The 16,856-nt window shown below is 36.1% G+C and overlaps 1 protein-coding gene across 33 annotated transcripts in view; it reads right to left on the bottom strand.

Annotated features, from left to right (window-relative positions):
- Positions 1–865: 865 nt before the first annotated feature.
- Positions 866–16,856, bottom strand: part of MFF (mitochondrial fission factor) — a 31,078-nt gene continuing 15,087 nt past the window's right edge. For 7 of the 33 annotated variants that reach the window (XM_074314224.2, XM_019737372.3, XM_019737373.3 and 4 more), the window contains 6 exons: positions 16,559–16,633; positions 12,294–12,452; positions 8,749–8,781; positions 7,146–7,205; positions 4,210–4,294; positions 866–1,721 (listed from right to left, as the gene is read on the bottom strand). In XM_074314224.2, coding sequence (XP_074170325.1) covers positions 1,590–1,721; positions 4,210–4,294; positions 7,146–7,205; positions 8,749–8,781; positions 12,294–12,452; positions 16,559–16,633 — 544 coding nt within the window. In that variant the 3' untranslated portion in view covers positions 866–1,589. The remainder of the gene's footprint in view (positions 1,722–4,209; positions 4,295–7,145; positions 7,206–8,748; positions 8,782–12,293; positions 12,453–16,558; positions 16,634–16,856) is intronic. The other 26 variants (XM_074314246.2, XM_074314273.2, XM_019737374.3 and 23 more) reach the window with 11 other exon arrangements.

The following is a 16,856-nucleotide window of genomic DNA, read 5'->3' as shown; positions in this document are numbered from 1 at the left end:
AAACAAAAGCAAACCTTTAAATACAGTTCTGAACGTAGTACAACATACTTGCTATACTTAGCTGTATGATATGACTGAGAGTGTCAGATTGACCCGTTACTGGCCCGACTGTACCCTTTTTTCCCACTGTTCCCAGCACCTGGAATCTATTCTGCATTCTGTTTGTTGAAATCCCATATATTTTTCAAGGTTCGGCTCAAATATCTAAGAAGCATGTCCTGACTGTCGTAATTAGGAGTGAATTTGTTCCTCTCAACTCCAAAACCACTTTCTTCAGTGACAAACACCTTCTTGGAGGGGGGAGGGGCAGCATAACCGAGCTTGGCTTTGTCGTGCCCCTTCGATGACTAGTCGACTTCTCATTTACCCTTTCACTGAGGGAGCAGTCTTTTGGGATCCCAGCTTTACCAGGAGTCTCCTGTTACAGCTAGCACCTGCCCAAGATGTGGAACTGTACTCGCTGCCCCCAGCACAGCCATAAAGGGAGACAGGTCAAGTCTCCAGTGTTTGGTAAAAAACAGGGAGAAAATTGCCTCCAGGACTTATTTTACCGGTACATTCAATTCTCACGAGATTTAGTATATTAGCGATATATTACAATGGAAAAAGCATACACAACTCAAGGTATTTTCATCTGCACCACACTGTAGGTATTACAAACTAGAAACCCACTTGTAATGCAACCAGTGCCTGCTATTCACTACCAGGATGAAGGCGTGAAAAGCAGCACAGGAGGCTCTCACTACCTGCCCCGTCATTAACTGCATTACTTGCTCCTGAGACAGACTCAGGTTCGTATCAGGTATTACATGGAATATAGCTCACAACACCATTTGATGAAACAAAATCTTTCAATAAACAAATATTGCTTTGGTTGACAGTTTATTAAATACACTGCAATTGTACCTTATTCTGTAGTTTTTTTTTTTTTAATCATTCACACATGAACTGAGTAAAAATGTACTTTATAGAAAACCGTCTGCAAAACTAAAATAAAAACAAGAATGCACATTTTACACATATACTAGGGAAACTGCTGAAAATGTTAGGAATTATTTTAATAAAGATGATCATGAAACATTGAGGTGGCTTGATTTTATTAAATCTGACACCAGACCAGGGCTTCAGAAGTATTAATGTTGAAATCTGGATGCAAACATGACCGTGAACAAAACTATTGAACAGTATTTGAGAAACAGGACAAAAGAAAGGATTATCTTTCTTATACAGATCTTCTTCTAATTGCATTCTCTACCCCTTTCCCATTCAGAGAATTAGTTGTGCAGACTGATGAGGCAAAAAATTAATTCCTTAAAAAAAAGCAAACTAGAGCCTATTTACAAAACATGCACAGGGAGAAGCTTAGGTAGGTGTTACTGCAGAACTGGTTAAAAGTGAATACAGCTAAGTGCGACAGAATGTATCTTTACTTCTGCAAATGTAAGTCTTTCCCCCTTCCGTTCTGGAAGAAACACATTTTCAGGGCATGGACTATAAAATGGCATACATTGCAAACACAGAAACAGAGCAGTCTGTCAATTTTTCACATTTCCAGCTGCTGAGATGGTATTTTTGAGCTGAGGTTACTTCTAGCGTCGAAACCAGAGCCAGCTATTAAGCAGCCAGAATGCTACAGTAATTGAATACATGACCATTTCTCTTTTAGCACGTTCTTTGTTCTCTTCTTCTAGAAGTTGTAGGCGTCTGTTTAGTTTGATTATCTAAGTGAAGAACAACAAAAACAAAATAGAAGCTTTAATGCATGGAGTAATCAGTCTTATAAAGTAGTATAATTTATCAGAGGAATTATAAACATGGAAAGTTTCCTTTGGAGCAAAATAAACAAGACTATATAGAGAAAAAAATGTTACCCATGACAGCTTAAATTCACTTCCTCTTCTCCACTCCCCAGATTTCTGAGTAGGAAAGGATGTGTTTTCCTTCCTTGATTAGACAGTGAGGTAAGGAAGCAGTTGCATGCTGCCCTTCTGGCAGAAAAGACTGAGCACACACAGAGGTGAGCTCAGCACAGCAGAAAGGACGAGGGACGCCTGCTCCTTTCTATGCCCCGTCAGAGGTTTTCACCTTTAACCTGCTGTCATTTCCTCCCTTTGCACCTCCCTGATTTACTGAGAGGATCCCATATATTCATCCACCGCAGCGGGCCCTGTCGCCTGCCCCAAAGACCTTCAGGGCTGTAAGGCAGGTCCCCCAGCTGCCAGAGTGTCGCTGGTGACAGCACAGTCCTTGGCTGGTGGTCCCTGCTGTGAACAGCCCTGCTGAGTGACTGCCCTGCCCAAGCTCAGGCTCCCTTCCGGGCAACGTGCTCCGGCTCGGAGGGCTCATCCCAGCCTCAGAGCTCTTCACGGGGTCGGCTGCACACCGCCTCTGTTCTGACTACACTGCAGCCCACATTTCCCTTTTGCCAATCCTGCTTCCTTTCCTTCCCCCCCAGACGTTAACCTCGAGAACACTCCCTGGTAAACTTGCTCCATGCACTCTTCATCCCAGAACCTGGTTTCCAGGGACTCCAACCTGCAAAGTCTACGTGAAAACACTGGGAGCCCTGTAACGCAGTATGGAAGTACAAGGGATTATTATCATCAGATTAGAGAAGCTAAAGGAGGAAAAATTCCATAATGCCAGAATTAGCCCTTCAAGGCCTGAGAAAAATGGGGAGAAAGTCTACTGACAGAACAGACACAGCAGTGCAGGGATAACCATTTTAACAATCTGAAAAAGTACCTCAGTTTTGATCAGTGTTGGGCAACTATTTTTCTGTTAGGGCCAATTCAGTAAAAAATAGAAGTGCTTCAAGATGACCTTTTCCCTCTATTCAAAATGAGAACGGTTTATTTGAGCCCATGGTATAGCATGTTCTTATAATACCGATCCTATTTTAATGTCAATGCAAAAACTGGCATTGCTTTGGGTCATTAAAATAGTTCTATCTGGGCATATCTGAGAAGCAGCAACCAAGGCAGCTTTTTAATATCCCCCTGACAGTGGACATTTTGCATCTTGAAGTTACGTGACCCATGAGCTATCTAATCTACATCACTCGACTAAACGGACTCCACACTGCTGAGCTCCCAAACTGGAAGCAAAGAAAGCTGCAGAAGTAGTAGCTTCCACTGCTGCTAGGGTCACAAATATGAATTCTGTACAACCTTCTCGTGATTCAGTTTTTGTTATTTACCTAAGAAACTCACAGTTTCCCGACTGGCTTTCTACTCCTGTTAAACAGGTTTCACAGCCATGGGACTTGTTTATAATTACTGTACTTTGTCCTCTACTAGTTCACCCTTTTAAGTTAAGGATTAAATGAATGTTGCTAAAACACTGAAAGTAAAATTATACTTTCAGAAAAAATAAGGTTGTTGCTATAATTGTGAGTTCAATGGTAAATACCAAGGAAACCCTTTTTTCAATAGGTAAAGTATAAATAATATATATGAAAATATGTAAGAAATTATGATATAGCTTCATTTGTTTCGATAAATGAGACTGAAAATGAAAACGTAGTATTTGCTTCACATTATCCCTTTATTATATTAAATCTTTAAAATAATATTCTGATTTATTCTAATGCTGGAATATTTAGTTTCTTGATCTTTTCTTAGAAATACTTTTATTTTCATTCATTTCCCCTCCACATCTATTGACATAGACACGATGAGAACACCAAATATGCCTTTCCCACATGTGTGTGTGTCTGTGTGATTTAGAGACTGTGAGAACCTGTTAAAATCATACATATGTAACTGTCGTTCTAAGTAGAACTTAGTATAGAACAGGAGAAACAGGTGTATAAAGACCCTATGCAAACCGAGAACAGTGTCCAAAACGGAGTTCTCAAACACAGTAACACAGGTCCCAAAGCGATTGCCCCACAGTTCAAAAAGCCAAGCAAGGACTTTATGGCTTTACTGATTTGCTAAAATGTCAAGATTCTTTGTCATTGGCCAGAATTATATCCATTCATTCTGGTAATACTGTTTTATGCTGATCAAAACATGTAAATGATGGTTTTAATACAGCTTTAGTCAAAATGGGAAAATCAATTATGGTTTAATAAATAGTCTGATACATAAAATATTTCAATTCATGAGCTCCACAAGAGAGAAAATGATGAGATGTTAGAAACTATCACCTTAAACATTATATGGCTCTCACTTAGGATTACTACTTATTTGGTTCATTAAATACCTGTCGTCTTAGTGAAGCTGCATCCACAGCAGTCATGTCATCTGCAGTCCCTTCAATTGTCGTGTCTGCATTTGCAATGCCATACCTAGCACATATGAAATAAAAATACAGCTTAGTATTAGACTGCAACTAAGGGTACCTGGCAAATCATGCAACGTGTTGTACGATGCTCAAAGAATTGTTCAAAAGATTCATAAAACAGTATGAATCACTAAAATATTGAATAAAGGAATGAATAAATGAAACAAGCTGAATAAAGGAATGAAAAGGAAAAAGCTTAAGAGAACAACTACCTCAATATTGGGAGAGTGTCCTGAAACTTTGAGAATGAGAAGAAACCCTAACTTAAGATACAGGTAAGGAGACACTTTTCAACTCAGAGGGACTGCCATCGTGAAAAAGCATCCCTGGCTAAAAAGATGTGAGAGCTGCCCCTCTAGGATAACAACACAGAATTCTTACACAAACCTGTGTCCATGTGTGGTTCCATAGAAGTCCCTGCTGAAACTCACGGGCAGGGAACACTAACTCTAGCTAAAAAAATAAGACTGACCATTTTTTTTATGGTCATTTCTTGCCATTTCTACTCTTTACTTCTTATTTTCAATTACTCTATACTGCATCTCCCATAGCAGCAATTATAAAATCACCTGAATACATTTTGCCACTACATTCAGACCCAGAACTGGCTCGATAACAAATAATTAAGAGGCTGTGTATAAAATAATACTGGAAAGCCACGAAGACAAACTCCAGAGAAAGCATATTAAAAAGTACTTTTTGAAAGTTCAAATTAGTTAATTCTAAAAGGGCAGTGATTTTTAAGTGAATGACAATACGCTTCTGAGAAACAAATACACAAAAACGCTATTCTTCCTCTTGCCTGGATTTCCACTTTTAAAATATATTTTAATTAACAGCTTTATTGAGATACAATTTACATACCATACATTGTACTTCACATTATTTCCATCTTTACTCTTTTATCCTGTATGGTTATTTCAGTAAAATGGCATATTAACTTTTCTGAATGAGCAGAATATAAAGAAATTGAATTTAAAAGCTATTCCTATGTAATCTACAGAGTTGGCATATAGACCATATATTCTAACATTTCAAACAAGTCTCCATTATAAAAGGTACATTACCACACAAAGGGGTATGAAGAGAATTATATTTTTCATCCAAACATGTTAAAGACAAGTCTATTCAGAAAATCCTTTTGTTTCAAATACCTTTGAAAATAATCCAGAAATACTTTAATGATTCAGTGTCCTCATTCTGAACACTGATGATAAATAAGTATACAGTTTACAGTTTCAATGACAGATGGTGTGTACTGACTCTAGATAATCTAGAACAATCTCTAAATGTGCCTTTGATGGCTAAATTAACTTGCTTTTTTTATTAACTACTCTTTCTTTGTGGGAACAGAATCAACATCCTAGAACATTGAGAGAAATTGCATCACTTAGAGAAGAAAGCTACTAAGTTAGCAGATGCTGGAACTATGGGTTTACAAACATCTGAATTAATTATTCTTTTGAACATTAAGACAGATTAAACAATTAGTAGAAAAAAATTAAGGCTTGACGGTTCCTCTTCTCTACATTTTATCCTCAAAATAAAAACTTCTATTTCCATGAGATCACAAATGAGATGGGTAATTGGAAAAAAAAAAAAAAAATTAAACTATACAAGCAATTGCTTCAAAAGTAGAAGGACCTGGACTGAACTTAGAGAATGAAGTATAACTGAAAGGTTTACTAAATTTAAATCCTGAAATAACTAAGGTTTTCAATATATCTAAAGAAAATCTTCATTTGCAAAGAAATCTAAGAATATAGCAAAAACAATTGACCTACATAATTCAACTTGAAACAGACAAAAACACTACTTTACCATGTGTTTTAAACTAAAACCTGTCTTTATAAGAAGTGAAAACTGTGAGAAATGTTAAGTCAGATCACTGAATGAAAATACTTTCACAGAGAGATAAAAGAATCACAAACTTACTAGAAATACGTAAGGGAAAACCTACTATGGATTGAGCTAACATTGTAAAAAGAAACAAGCCAGCAGAGGCAGGGACCACTAAGGGCACACTTCGATTCCTCTAATCTGAATTCACTATTAATGAGAAACTGGTGTTTCCTTCTTTTCTTGCCTTAAAATAAATGTGTCAGCATCCTCATCACGGAAACAATGCAGCCAGTTTTAAATCTACTGCTATAGATAATATATTTCTGCTTAAAATAAAACAAAATTGGGTCTGAAAAAATTACAGTAATGTTATCTGTGCATAGCAAGTTTTTTCCCCCCACGAAGATGGAAAATGGGGATGTGGGCATTTGAGAACCTTAAGTATTTGTATGTGCCATTCTATCTGTCCTTGTGTGTGACAGAAGAAAAAATTACTCCGGTTAAGCAGGAGTGAAAGTGAGAAAGGGGCAAAAATAAGAGAAAAGCTTAAATCAACAGTCGACAAAAATTCTTAAAATTAAACTCCCTTTATAAACGTTTAATTTCCTCAAACTGTCAATGCTGATTTTCCCAAATTTAGGACGATGCCTTACAGACAGCTTATCTACACACTGCAAGTGACACAGACAATAACTAAAAAGGAAATGCTGGACAGAACCTCAGGCAACAATTAAACTGATCCATACAAAACAAGATTTAAGATGATAGCATGATCTCTAAGCTATTAAAATTGTGCTTAAATACTCAGCCACATGATACTTTATCAGCATTTTCCCTCTTACTCTGGTGGCCCAATGTGGTGACTGACTCCTCACTGTTCTCAGAGAAAAGCAGGATGCACTCACAGAGGAGAGCTGCATGATACAAAGACATGGCTACTCCATGTATTATAGCCTGCAAAATACATATCCAGTCAACTATTTACCCTGGTAATTACAAAGTCTCAGATTTACCTGATGTTGTCGTGATGAGGGTTAGAGCTGGCGGCAGCAGACCCACCACGCAACACAGGTCTAACGCAGGGTTTTGCAGAAGGCACAAGACAGAACCAGGAAACAGAGAGGTAATAAAATGAAAGCAAAAACAAGACAGATAAATGTCAAATGGGATTATAGTGTACGTTTCAATACATTTCAAATACTTCCAATACCTTTGTCTCACATGTCTTCCATTTTATGATTTTCATAAATTTAACATTTTCAATGGGTTAAACAACAAAGGGAATCTATGCAACAAAACAGCACCAACACAGAAAATAATTTTTTGGGGGGGAGGTTAAATTTTAACTTATGAAATTCAAGACAGAGGACAACTCTATTGGAAGAGTATCATTTCTCTCTTCTAGTTGGAGAAAAGGTCACCACCAGCGTTAGAAGCATGTCGGGAATGGCTTAGTAGCACCTGCGTGGTCATGGTTGCTCATCTGCCATCAACAGCTCTATCTTGAAAATGAACAAGTTCACATAACTCCCATTTCCCACAGCTGCTTCCTCCCCTCTCATTAATTTTGATTGTGCCTGATATCTTCATGTGGCTGTGTCTCCCTCAAACCCTGAGCTTTCCTGAGCCAACCCGCACGCCTCAGTTCTGGAGCGGAGGCGTAAGGGGACACACTGTAGAGTGCTGGCCAGTGTTGAGTGCGACTTGAGAGACAACCAGGAGTGACGTACAGGGCTGTGGGAGATGAGACTAAGGAGCGCTGGGAAACTTCGTGGGGATTTTCACTTAGTCTCAGTACATGCTGTTTCTAGAGAACAATTTGTTCCTTACCTAGGTAAGCAGTAACCTTTTCCCAACACATCTTATTTTTTTAAATCAGAAAACAACAGCTCCACAAGGTCACTGGTCAACACTCCCCAAAAGTAATCAGCAATATTTACTAAACAGAGAAAGGAGGTTGGGATATTAGGACCCATCTAAGGACTTTAAGGATTATTATACTCTACTTTGAATGTCTCATTCTCTAAGTATTGATCAGGTTTTGCCTGAATTTAAATATCAAGGCAATTCTTAATTATAGTAAACATTTAATACCAAATGCAGTTCTTTTGTTGTTGTTGGTTTTTCTTTTGGTCAGTTGGCACAGCTGTAGAATATTGGCTATAATACAAATCACTATTTTATGCCAATTCAATTTATTCAAGAGAAATTTCATGTTTGGCTTGTATGCTTCCTAAAGGCCCTGTTGGTGCTTAAATAAATTTCTGGAGCCTAGAGGATAAGAGATTCAGAGACTTTTTGGGGAGACATGTTAGAATCCTATTTTGTTGGCTGAAGAACAGTGAGAAATGACATATGCTTGAAACAGGCTGTAAACTCATCCCATCCTACTAATATACTTATTTTGTGGCATTAGGAAAACTGTTACTAGTTAACTATAATCTTACGTAACACTAACATGAGAATGTTTACCTAAATAAAGCCCATGCTGTGTGCTACCTCAAGTTTTAAAAAAACCCGTCATATTAATATGCTCAGACTGATCTGCCACAGTCAATACATTGCACCACAGAGATTTCCCTTTTATAATGCAGAGCCAGAAAAGAATACAGTTACCTTTCACAACGTATTTCATTTTGTCTTCTTACACTGGTAATTGACACATATAATATAAAAGCAAATTAGACAGGCATTTGGCAAAGTCAGAAGCTTCATTCAAGTACCACTTTCTACCAAAAGTATAATTTAAAACATTTTTAAAAATCTTCCTAAGTTTGATATGTCCAACAATATGTTTTATAATTAAAGTGGCAATAGGGAATGAGATCCAAGGCTCTACAAGTTCCAGCCTTAACTTGTGTACTAAAATCTGACTTCACAGAATATGTGTTTCTTTGTTTAAAAAAATGGAATCTGCTACAGCAAATAAACAATTTAATTGGGGGGGCCAGTAATTATACACAGTTTTTAAAAAAGGACAAATTATAAATAACAAACAGTTTCAACTGCAACTGTGCATTTCTAGGTTTTCCAAGTAAACTATTTATACAGATACTTGCAAAAAATGTAAAATTATTTACATGTTGGTTTCTTATTTTATTCACTCAAAGCTAGCAGAATTTACTAAAGAAAAACTGTAATCAAGCCCTTTCTAAAAATAAAACTTAAGTATGCTAAATATTTAAATAATGTTTTTACATATGAAGTCTCGTTTTAAAGATGTTAATATTTTGCATTGGAGAATGAAGTATGGAGGTCTACCAGATATCACAAGACCTGGGCATTTCCTCACCAGCCAAGGGCTAAATCATTACAGCATTTTTAATCCAAAGAGCACACCTGGTGCTTGTCCCAGGTGTTTTGGTCAAGTTTTGATACATCAGTTTTCCAAATGCACAGCACTGATCTATGCAAATAAACTTTTCTAATGTGTACCTATGATTTAACTTTGTCTTCATGTTGAGCTTGGTTTTAGATCATATAAGTTCTCATAAGATGAGAAAATGAAAATACAATACACAAACCTTTCAACAGTGTCCCCTAAAGTGTAAAGTAAAAACAGTTCTATGTCAAGCAACTGTGAATCTGCATTATTTTATGATAACAAAGCAGGCAGAAAGTCTTCTTCCTCCCTCCCTGTTAAATAGTTCTAGCTTAATTTAATTATACTTAATGAGATGGCATAAGACCCAAGATAAGATATTGCATTAGCGAAAAAGCCAAGAGCAATAAAATAGAAAAGAAAAATGATGTACAGAGCAAGAAACATAAAAGCACTTAAAACTTTATAAGCATTATTATTTTATAAACATGCAAATAGACCATTATCCAAATTTCACATTCCTAGTTCTTATATCCAAAAAGTCATGCTAGACAGTTCTCATAGAAGTAAACACTGACTTGGCACTTACAATTCTGATTAAATCTGGTTCAACATTTAGATTGTAAGAAATTTAAGTACAATGATAAAAAATCAAAACACTTTCAATAATGAAAGCTTCCAATAAGTCTAATGAGAATTTAACCGTCTAGGCTCCGCGGTTAACAACTAATGGTGTATATCTAGGAACAAAGAATTATTAATACAACTACTTCATGATTTTTAAAAAACGCTCATTTAAGTGAATAAGAAAAGATAATTCCTTCCCAGAAAAGGGATTTTACAGTTATTAATTCATTACAATTAAAAAATAAAGCTTCACTTAGGGCTCAAAACAGTTTTTAATAAAAAAAAATACAAAGTTAATTTTACATTAGTAAGATTTGTGATTTTGTACTTTTGAACTCTAGGCAAAATGTTTTTCCACTATAGAGAAAAAAAAATCCAAATATTTTTACAAGTTCCATATTGCTGCACTGAACTGTATGTATGCGTTGGGGGGGGGGGTGAGACAAATAATTTTAATGTACTGGGGCTTCGTCATCTAGCTATCATTTAATTTACATAGAATTTATAAATATCTTTCTCATTCAAATATTTTCACTGTAATAGCATTTGCTATGATATAATTTGACTAATAATCCGGTCTCTTCTAAGGACCTACTGTAATTAAAAAGTTAAGGAGGATACCTGGTGAAGAATGAATCTATTTTAAGGAGGGAGGAGCAAACAGGCCTTTGGAAATACTAGTTCTTAAGTGCCAGGGACTTTATATTCAGTATCTTTTGAAGGATCTCCCACCAGACTATATAAAGAATTTGAGGCCATTATCTCTGTATCATAAATAAAGCTGGTGGTGCTAGGGGAAGATTCCTCACAAGAATCCAGAAAACTAGATAATATTATAACTAGCCACCCTCCTTCAAATAGATGAGGAAAATGAGGTCCAGAGAAGCTAAGCAACTTGTCCACGGCTACCGTGCTGTTCAGTGGGGTGGATCAAGACCGAATTGGACCGACCCCCTGAATCCATGCTGTTTCTTCTGAACCATGCTGCTTCTTATAGGCTCCAAATACTCTAACACAGTCCTTGAAGCTTCAAAGAGCATAAAAGGGACTCGACACCCTTGGGAAGTGGGGGGGAGAGAGAGACATACATTTCTAAAATTTCCCCTGCCGTGCGCTTTCCTGTTGTGTTGAGCCTTGTTCTCGTGCAGCTTTACGTCCTTGGGCCCAGTTGTGAAGCACTAGCTAACCCTGGGAAGGCTTGAAACACCGATCGAGCAGAATGGACAAGCGCTCGTGGAGTGTGGTGAAAACACCTGGGCCGTGTGAGGCTAAAAAGCACTCAACAAGAAAGTGTATTCAGAGCAAGCCATGAGACATATCAGTTTCTAAAGTAAGAAATAAGGTTTATCGGAAGAGCCAGCTGAATTCATGGGTATTCTTCAAAATGCAAAAATTAATAGTCTAATAAAGTGATTATGAAACTCAAAGACTGACTCAGAGTTACTAGATAAAATGTTCCCAGTTGAAATGAAACTGTACTTTTCCCATACTATGCCAAAAAGCTTGCCAACTTTGATCTTTTTAAAAACACTATGTAGTAATGAAACAAGGACAAAAAGTATTTGAAATAATGGCAAAATATTTATTTATATGAACAAGTCTAAGTATGCTACTAATGATTTTGCTTGATGCTCAAAAGTGAGATAAGTTATCAATATTGAAAAGTATCAGTATTATTAAAAAGATAATAGCACCTGGGATTTTCAATACAGGCCTAGAAATCCCTAGTTAAGAGGAATGAAAAAAAAATGTCCTGGCAGCTACAATGACAACACTTCTCAACTCTGCTTCATTAATCCAACCACATTAGTATCCTAAATGATGAAATCAAAAGACTTACTGAAGAAAATTAGTACATTTCAGTTCAACATCTCACACTCAATCCAACAGTGTCCCTCAGCACATCCCAAAATGGAATCAAGTACTTAGAACAAGTCAACAACGCCTTTGAAGAAAATCATTATACTGAATATTCTCCCTCACTGTGTTTATTAACTGAATATTCTCCCTGACTGAAGACAAGCTAACAGAATCTTGTGAAATGTGAATTTTGGACAATAATTTCAAATTAAAAGAAAGCAAAGCAAACTGTTTTAAATCATTGCATCTTAGAAAGAGACGAAGGTGCAAACACAAAAGGGAGACACCACAGTCCACTGAAAGGAGCCAAAAAATATGCAATCAAGCTGGCAAGTCTCTGACGGCCAGTCACCTGCGATTTTCATCCAGCACATCCAAGATCTGCTGGTAAGCCCTACGAGTAGAAGACTGGATAAGCGACAAAATGCCACGAGCAGAGGAAAGATTAGCTCCATCTTCAGGTAACATATGGGGAGGACAGACCCGAACCTGTTGTGGCGATGGTGTCACACTGTTTACACAAGCACAGCAAATGAAGAAAAAAACACTCAAGTCAGATTTTTATAAAATTTCAGCTGAGCAGTTTCCCCACTTATATTTTAAGAATTACCTTAATTTTTGCCCCCCTTCCCCACACCCTTCATCTTCCCCTAAGAAAAGTCAAACCAAATAAATGAATATATTGTTTTAAAAGACCAGCTACAATGCAGTATCTGTAACTATGTAGCCTTAAATATCAAATTGAACAAACAGAATATGAAAAAACAACTTCGGAGAGGGAAGAGAACTACAGCAATGAGTGAGTTCAACCCCTAGCTTTGGAGAAGCAGCATTCTTTATTTGGTGTATATGTGCCAATTCAGTAAACCAAACCTCTCACAAACAACACTGCACTGCAACTTATGGATGGTCAGAAGAATAAGAGAAAACTCTCATATATGGGCGTCAAAGTTTAAACACACAAATCCAAAGTGATTCCATGAAAATGCCATTTCAAATACTTTACAAAGACAATGAAGTGAGCTAAGTTTATGATGAGCAAATTTAAAGATGTGTTAAAGTTTCAGAAAGCTGTGACAAAAGTATTTTGATTTCTGAATTATATTAAAGCATATGATCTCTAGCGAAATGACTAAGCCACAAAACTACTCCCAATTCTGTGAATACAGTGAAGGAAGGCAAGGATATTTCTTAAATTATCCAGATGGACGTTAACCAGCCATTTCTGGGCCTCAGTGACAGTAATCTTACATTGTTTCACATATGGGCTCAGAGTCACAATTTCTTTGGCTCCACTGCTTGTGCTTCCTAAAGTTGAACACATTTGAACGGAGCAATTTTACTGCCCTAACTTGAACTCTTCAGACTGGTGTCAGCATGATCATCTGTTTGAGGTACTTAACAGATACATGGACTTGGCATCTGGTTTGTTACAATAAGAGGTTTTGTTATAAAAGGACTAGACCCTGGGATGCGAGCTCAACATTTTTCCTCAAGTCAGGGCAAAACATCTTAGACTAAATTTCATCCTTGTGTATTACGTCCAAAAGAATGAAAGTGGAGCAGACAGTGAACAATTGAAAAGATAAAATCTTTTATTTTGATGTGTAACCTTTTGTAACTTAACATGCATTTCTTTGGAAACCACAAAATAAATGGGATAATTTTTGAAAGGACAGCTGTCATCTATTATTCCCAGAGTCCCAGAAAATTAAAATCAAAATCTCCACAACTTTGTGACTAACTGTATGTCTTCATCAGCCAAAGTGAGAAGTACAATGAATATGAAAATCATGTTTTCCAAGGATGATTTACAAGAAAAAGATCTAAGTCAAATCTTGGCATACTGAGAAACTAATCTGTCAGGTCTGAGTCACCATAGGAATTAGGGCTAATGGTGTCAAGATAAACACAAATTTTCAGAGGGAGGCTAATGGACAGTCACCCTCAATATCCGTATAGAGACCAGGAATCTTCTGGAATGTACATAAGCCAATTTATCAACTGACCCATCAGATTTGGCTAAACCCACACTAGGCATCCAAGCAGAGTGAAACACCGAGTATATATGTACATGAAGTCTGGGTACCAGACTTGTACTCAGGATTCCCTTTAGGTGGTGCGGGAACACCCTGAAGCTCTTGCTCTTGGCAAGAAACCAGACTGAATTCACGTTAGAAAAGTGTCAGAAGAGACAGGAATAAAAAGGGCCAGTTCTGTGTCAACATAACAACAATACATCCCACACTCTTCTTGACAGAACTGCCAACATACCTGCTAAACTTACTTAAGCAACTTTTAAAAGATGCATCAGTACACTATCTATTGATATAACTAAAGTTTTTGTCTTCGTATTTTGGTGCTTAAATTGAACACTCCTGCATATCATTGCATACTAATAAGTAAATTAGCCACATATCAATATATTAACATCTACAATAATTCATATTTAAAATAATTTTGTAATAATGTCAAGAAACTAAAGCCAAATCCATGAAAAAAGTTTGATAGATTTTTGCCCATTAAAAATTAAAAGGAAAGAAGAGTTACTTCCTTCGAGAGAAACCATTTTGTCAGAAAAAGCAACAGGAATCGTTTAAGTTCTAAAAGTAGAAGTATTTCCTGTCCATATACAGGAAATCAGGTGTATTTATAAAATAGTCAAGCATAAACTAATTTCAGATTAACTGCAAAGAATTCTTAAGCCAAAGTGCACAGAAAGTTGAATTTATGAGATTTCTTCCAATTCTAAGATTCTATGATCATAAGATATTGAAATGTGGTAATAAATGGAAAAAAAAACTTACATGTTCCTCAATATTAACTTAAAAATATTTACATAGAAATGTAAAAGGTAAAATTAAGTCTTTATCGGTACTAGCAAATATATTTGTTTCATCAAAGACCAACACAAAACCATATTTGGATTTCTGAGGTTTCTCAAAAAAAAAAATTAAACTTTTAAAGATTAGGAAGAAATTTAACTTGTCATTAATTTATACGGCCATCCTTCATAAATGGCAAAAACAGAATAGGAAGTAGTTTTTAAACTGATGACCACTTTGGGCAGTATGTGTATAGATTACACATTTGATTGTTAACATTTGTTTCCATCTATAGATGAACTAAATGATTAAATCGTAAAATGACCAAAATTACCCTAACTGGAAGCAATAAATACTTTAACAATTTTTTTAAAGTTTTAAGCAGTTTTGCAAATCTTGTTACAAATAAACAAATTTAAGAACAAAAAAGAATAAGCCCCATTTTAGCGATCAGTCTGATGCTAGCTGGAACGTCCACCACTGGCATCAACGGGGAAGGGAAGCAGTGAGTGCTTTTAGAGTTGAGTTTGATCTCAATTCACTCACCCACCCAACCAAGATAGAGTAACTTTGTTTTTTGTTTTCACAAGTGAACTACTTGAAAAATAAAAAAGTAAACATAGTGCAAAAGTGCTGAGATCATTTAAACAAATATTATAATATTAGTAATTTTAAAAAATGCACTTGAATGATAAATTGATCCTAGTAATGTTATAAAACAGCAAAATCTCAACTTTGTCTTTTTCTTTTATAAAAGATTAGGAAATTCTGAAGAAGGCACTGATGTTTACCATGTTATTTCATTAGTTATATCTCATGCTTCCATGAAATCTTATGACATGAGTGTTAAGTAAACAACATTAGCCAATGTCAAAACTCAAATTTAACTGAAGACTTACTTGGCACGACTACGTCATTATCAAAAGGTAAGTACAAAGTCCAGTACCTCTTTCCCCATGGGTTTTCACAGGAATAATGTTTCTCAAACTGTAAGAATAACATCTTTAGCGAGGCTCCAGCCTCTTCCAAAAAAACAGTAAAGGTAAACATAGAGAAAAAGGGGAGGAAGAATTTTCACCGAAACATAAATTTTGCATCATTTCTCTCGAAATTTTAAACAGAGAGAAAACTTCAATTTGTTGCCACTGTCTAAGGCAATTTACTAGTTCCTAGAAGCATGGTAAGAAAACCAGAATAAGAGAAGTCGTCGGTTGTCAGAATGGCTTTCATTGCTTAAGAACTACATTAGCTCTTGAATTCTTCTTTGAACACCAAAATCCTCCCATCAGTTTAATGAACATTCTTCCAAGCATAGTTTTAATCTATGAAATAATAATAAAAACTTCAATGACAAACCACACTTACACTACATTCTCCTGGGTCAAAATAAAACAAGAAAAGATATTATACTAAAATTCAAAAAAAAAGTTTTAGATGGGATCACTGAACCTGGTTAAAGCTGAATCTGCAGAGAATATGCTAACTAATGCAAAACAAAACAAAACAAAAAATGGAAAAGGATGCTTGGTCCTTATGTGTAAATTATCTAATTTTACTTTCATCATTATACCCAAAATCATACATAAAATTCCCTTAGTTGGTCTAGTTATTTTTTTCTTAACAAAGTATATGATGACAGTTTGAGAAATCCTGAAATAGAGGTACCAAAAAGCCAAACAGTAAGAGAATTAGGCTATTACATAGCAATTACCTGGTGAAATATTAGTATAACATAAGCCTGCAAAATTAAAACAACTCCTACTTGTGAAAAGCAGAGCAGATAAAATCTTACGTGTACTCCGGTGCAGAAATCGGTGCCTGGAACCTTGAAATTTTATTTCTTGGGGCAGAATCTGATCTGTGCCACCTTAAATAATAATTATGCTTCTTTTACATATGCAGCTTTTATAACACAAAGAAAAAGCTAGATATGATTCTACTGGTCAGAATTCATTTTTGTATCTAGTTGACCATAATCAATCCTACTGTCTCTTGAAAGTAATTAAGAAAACAAAGACCAGCGTTCTTGCTCTAATACCCATATGTACTTCTATTCTTAAAGCCCAGGAATAAAAGTAAAGATAGGCAAA

The sequence above is a fragment of the Rhinolophus sinicus genome, chromosome 17, assembly GCF_057876585.1.
Source record: "Rhinolophus sinicus isolate RSI-liver-muscle chromosome 17, RSI-T2T, whole genome shotgun sequence".
In the NCBI taxonomy this organism is placed as follows: Eukaryota; Metazoa; Chordata; class Mammalia; order Chiroptera; family Rhinolophidae; genus Rhinolophus; species Rhinolophus sinicus.
This window is presented reverse-complemented; position numbering and strand designations above follow the sequence as displayed.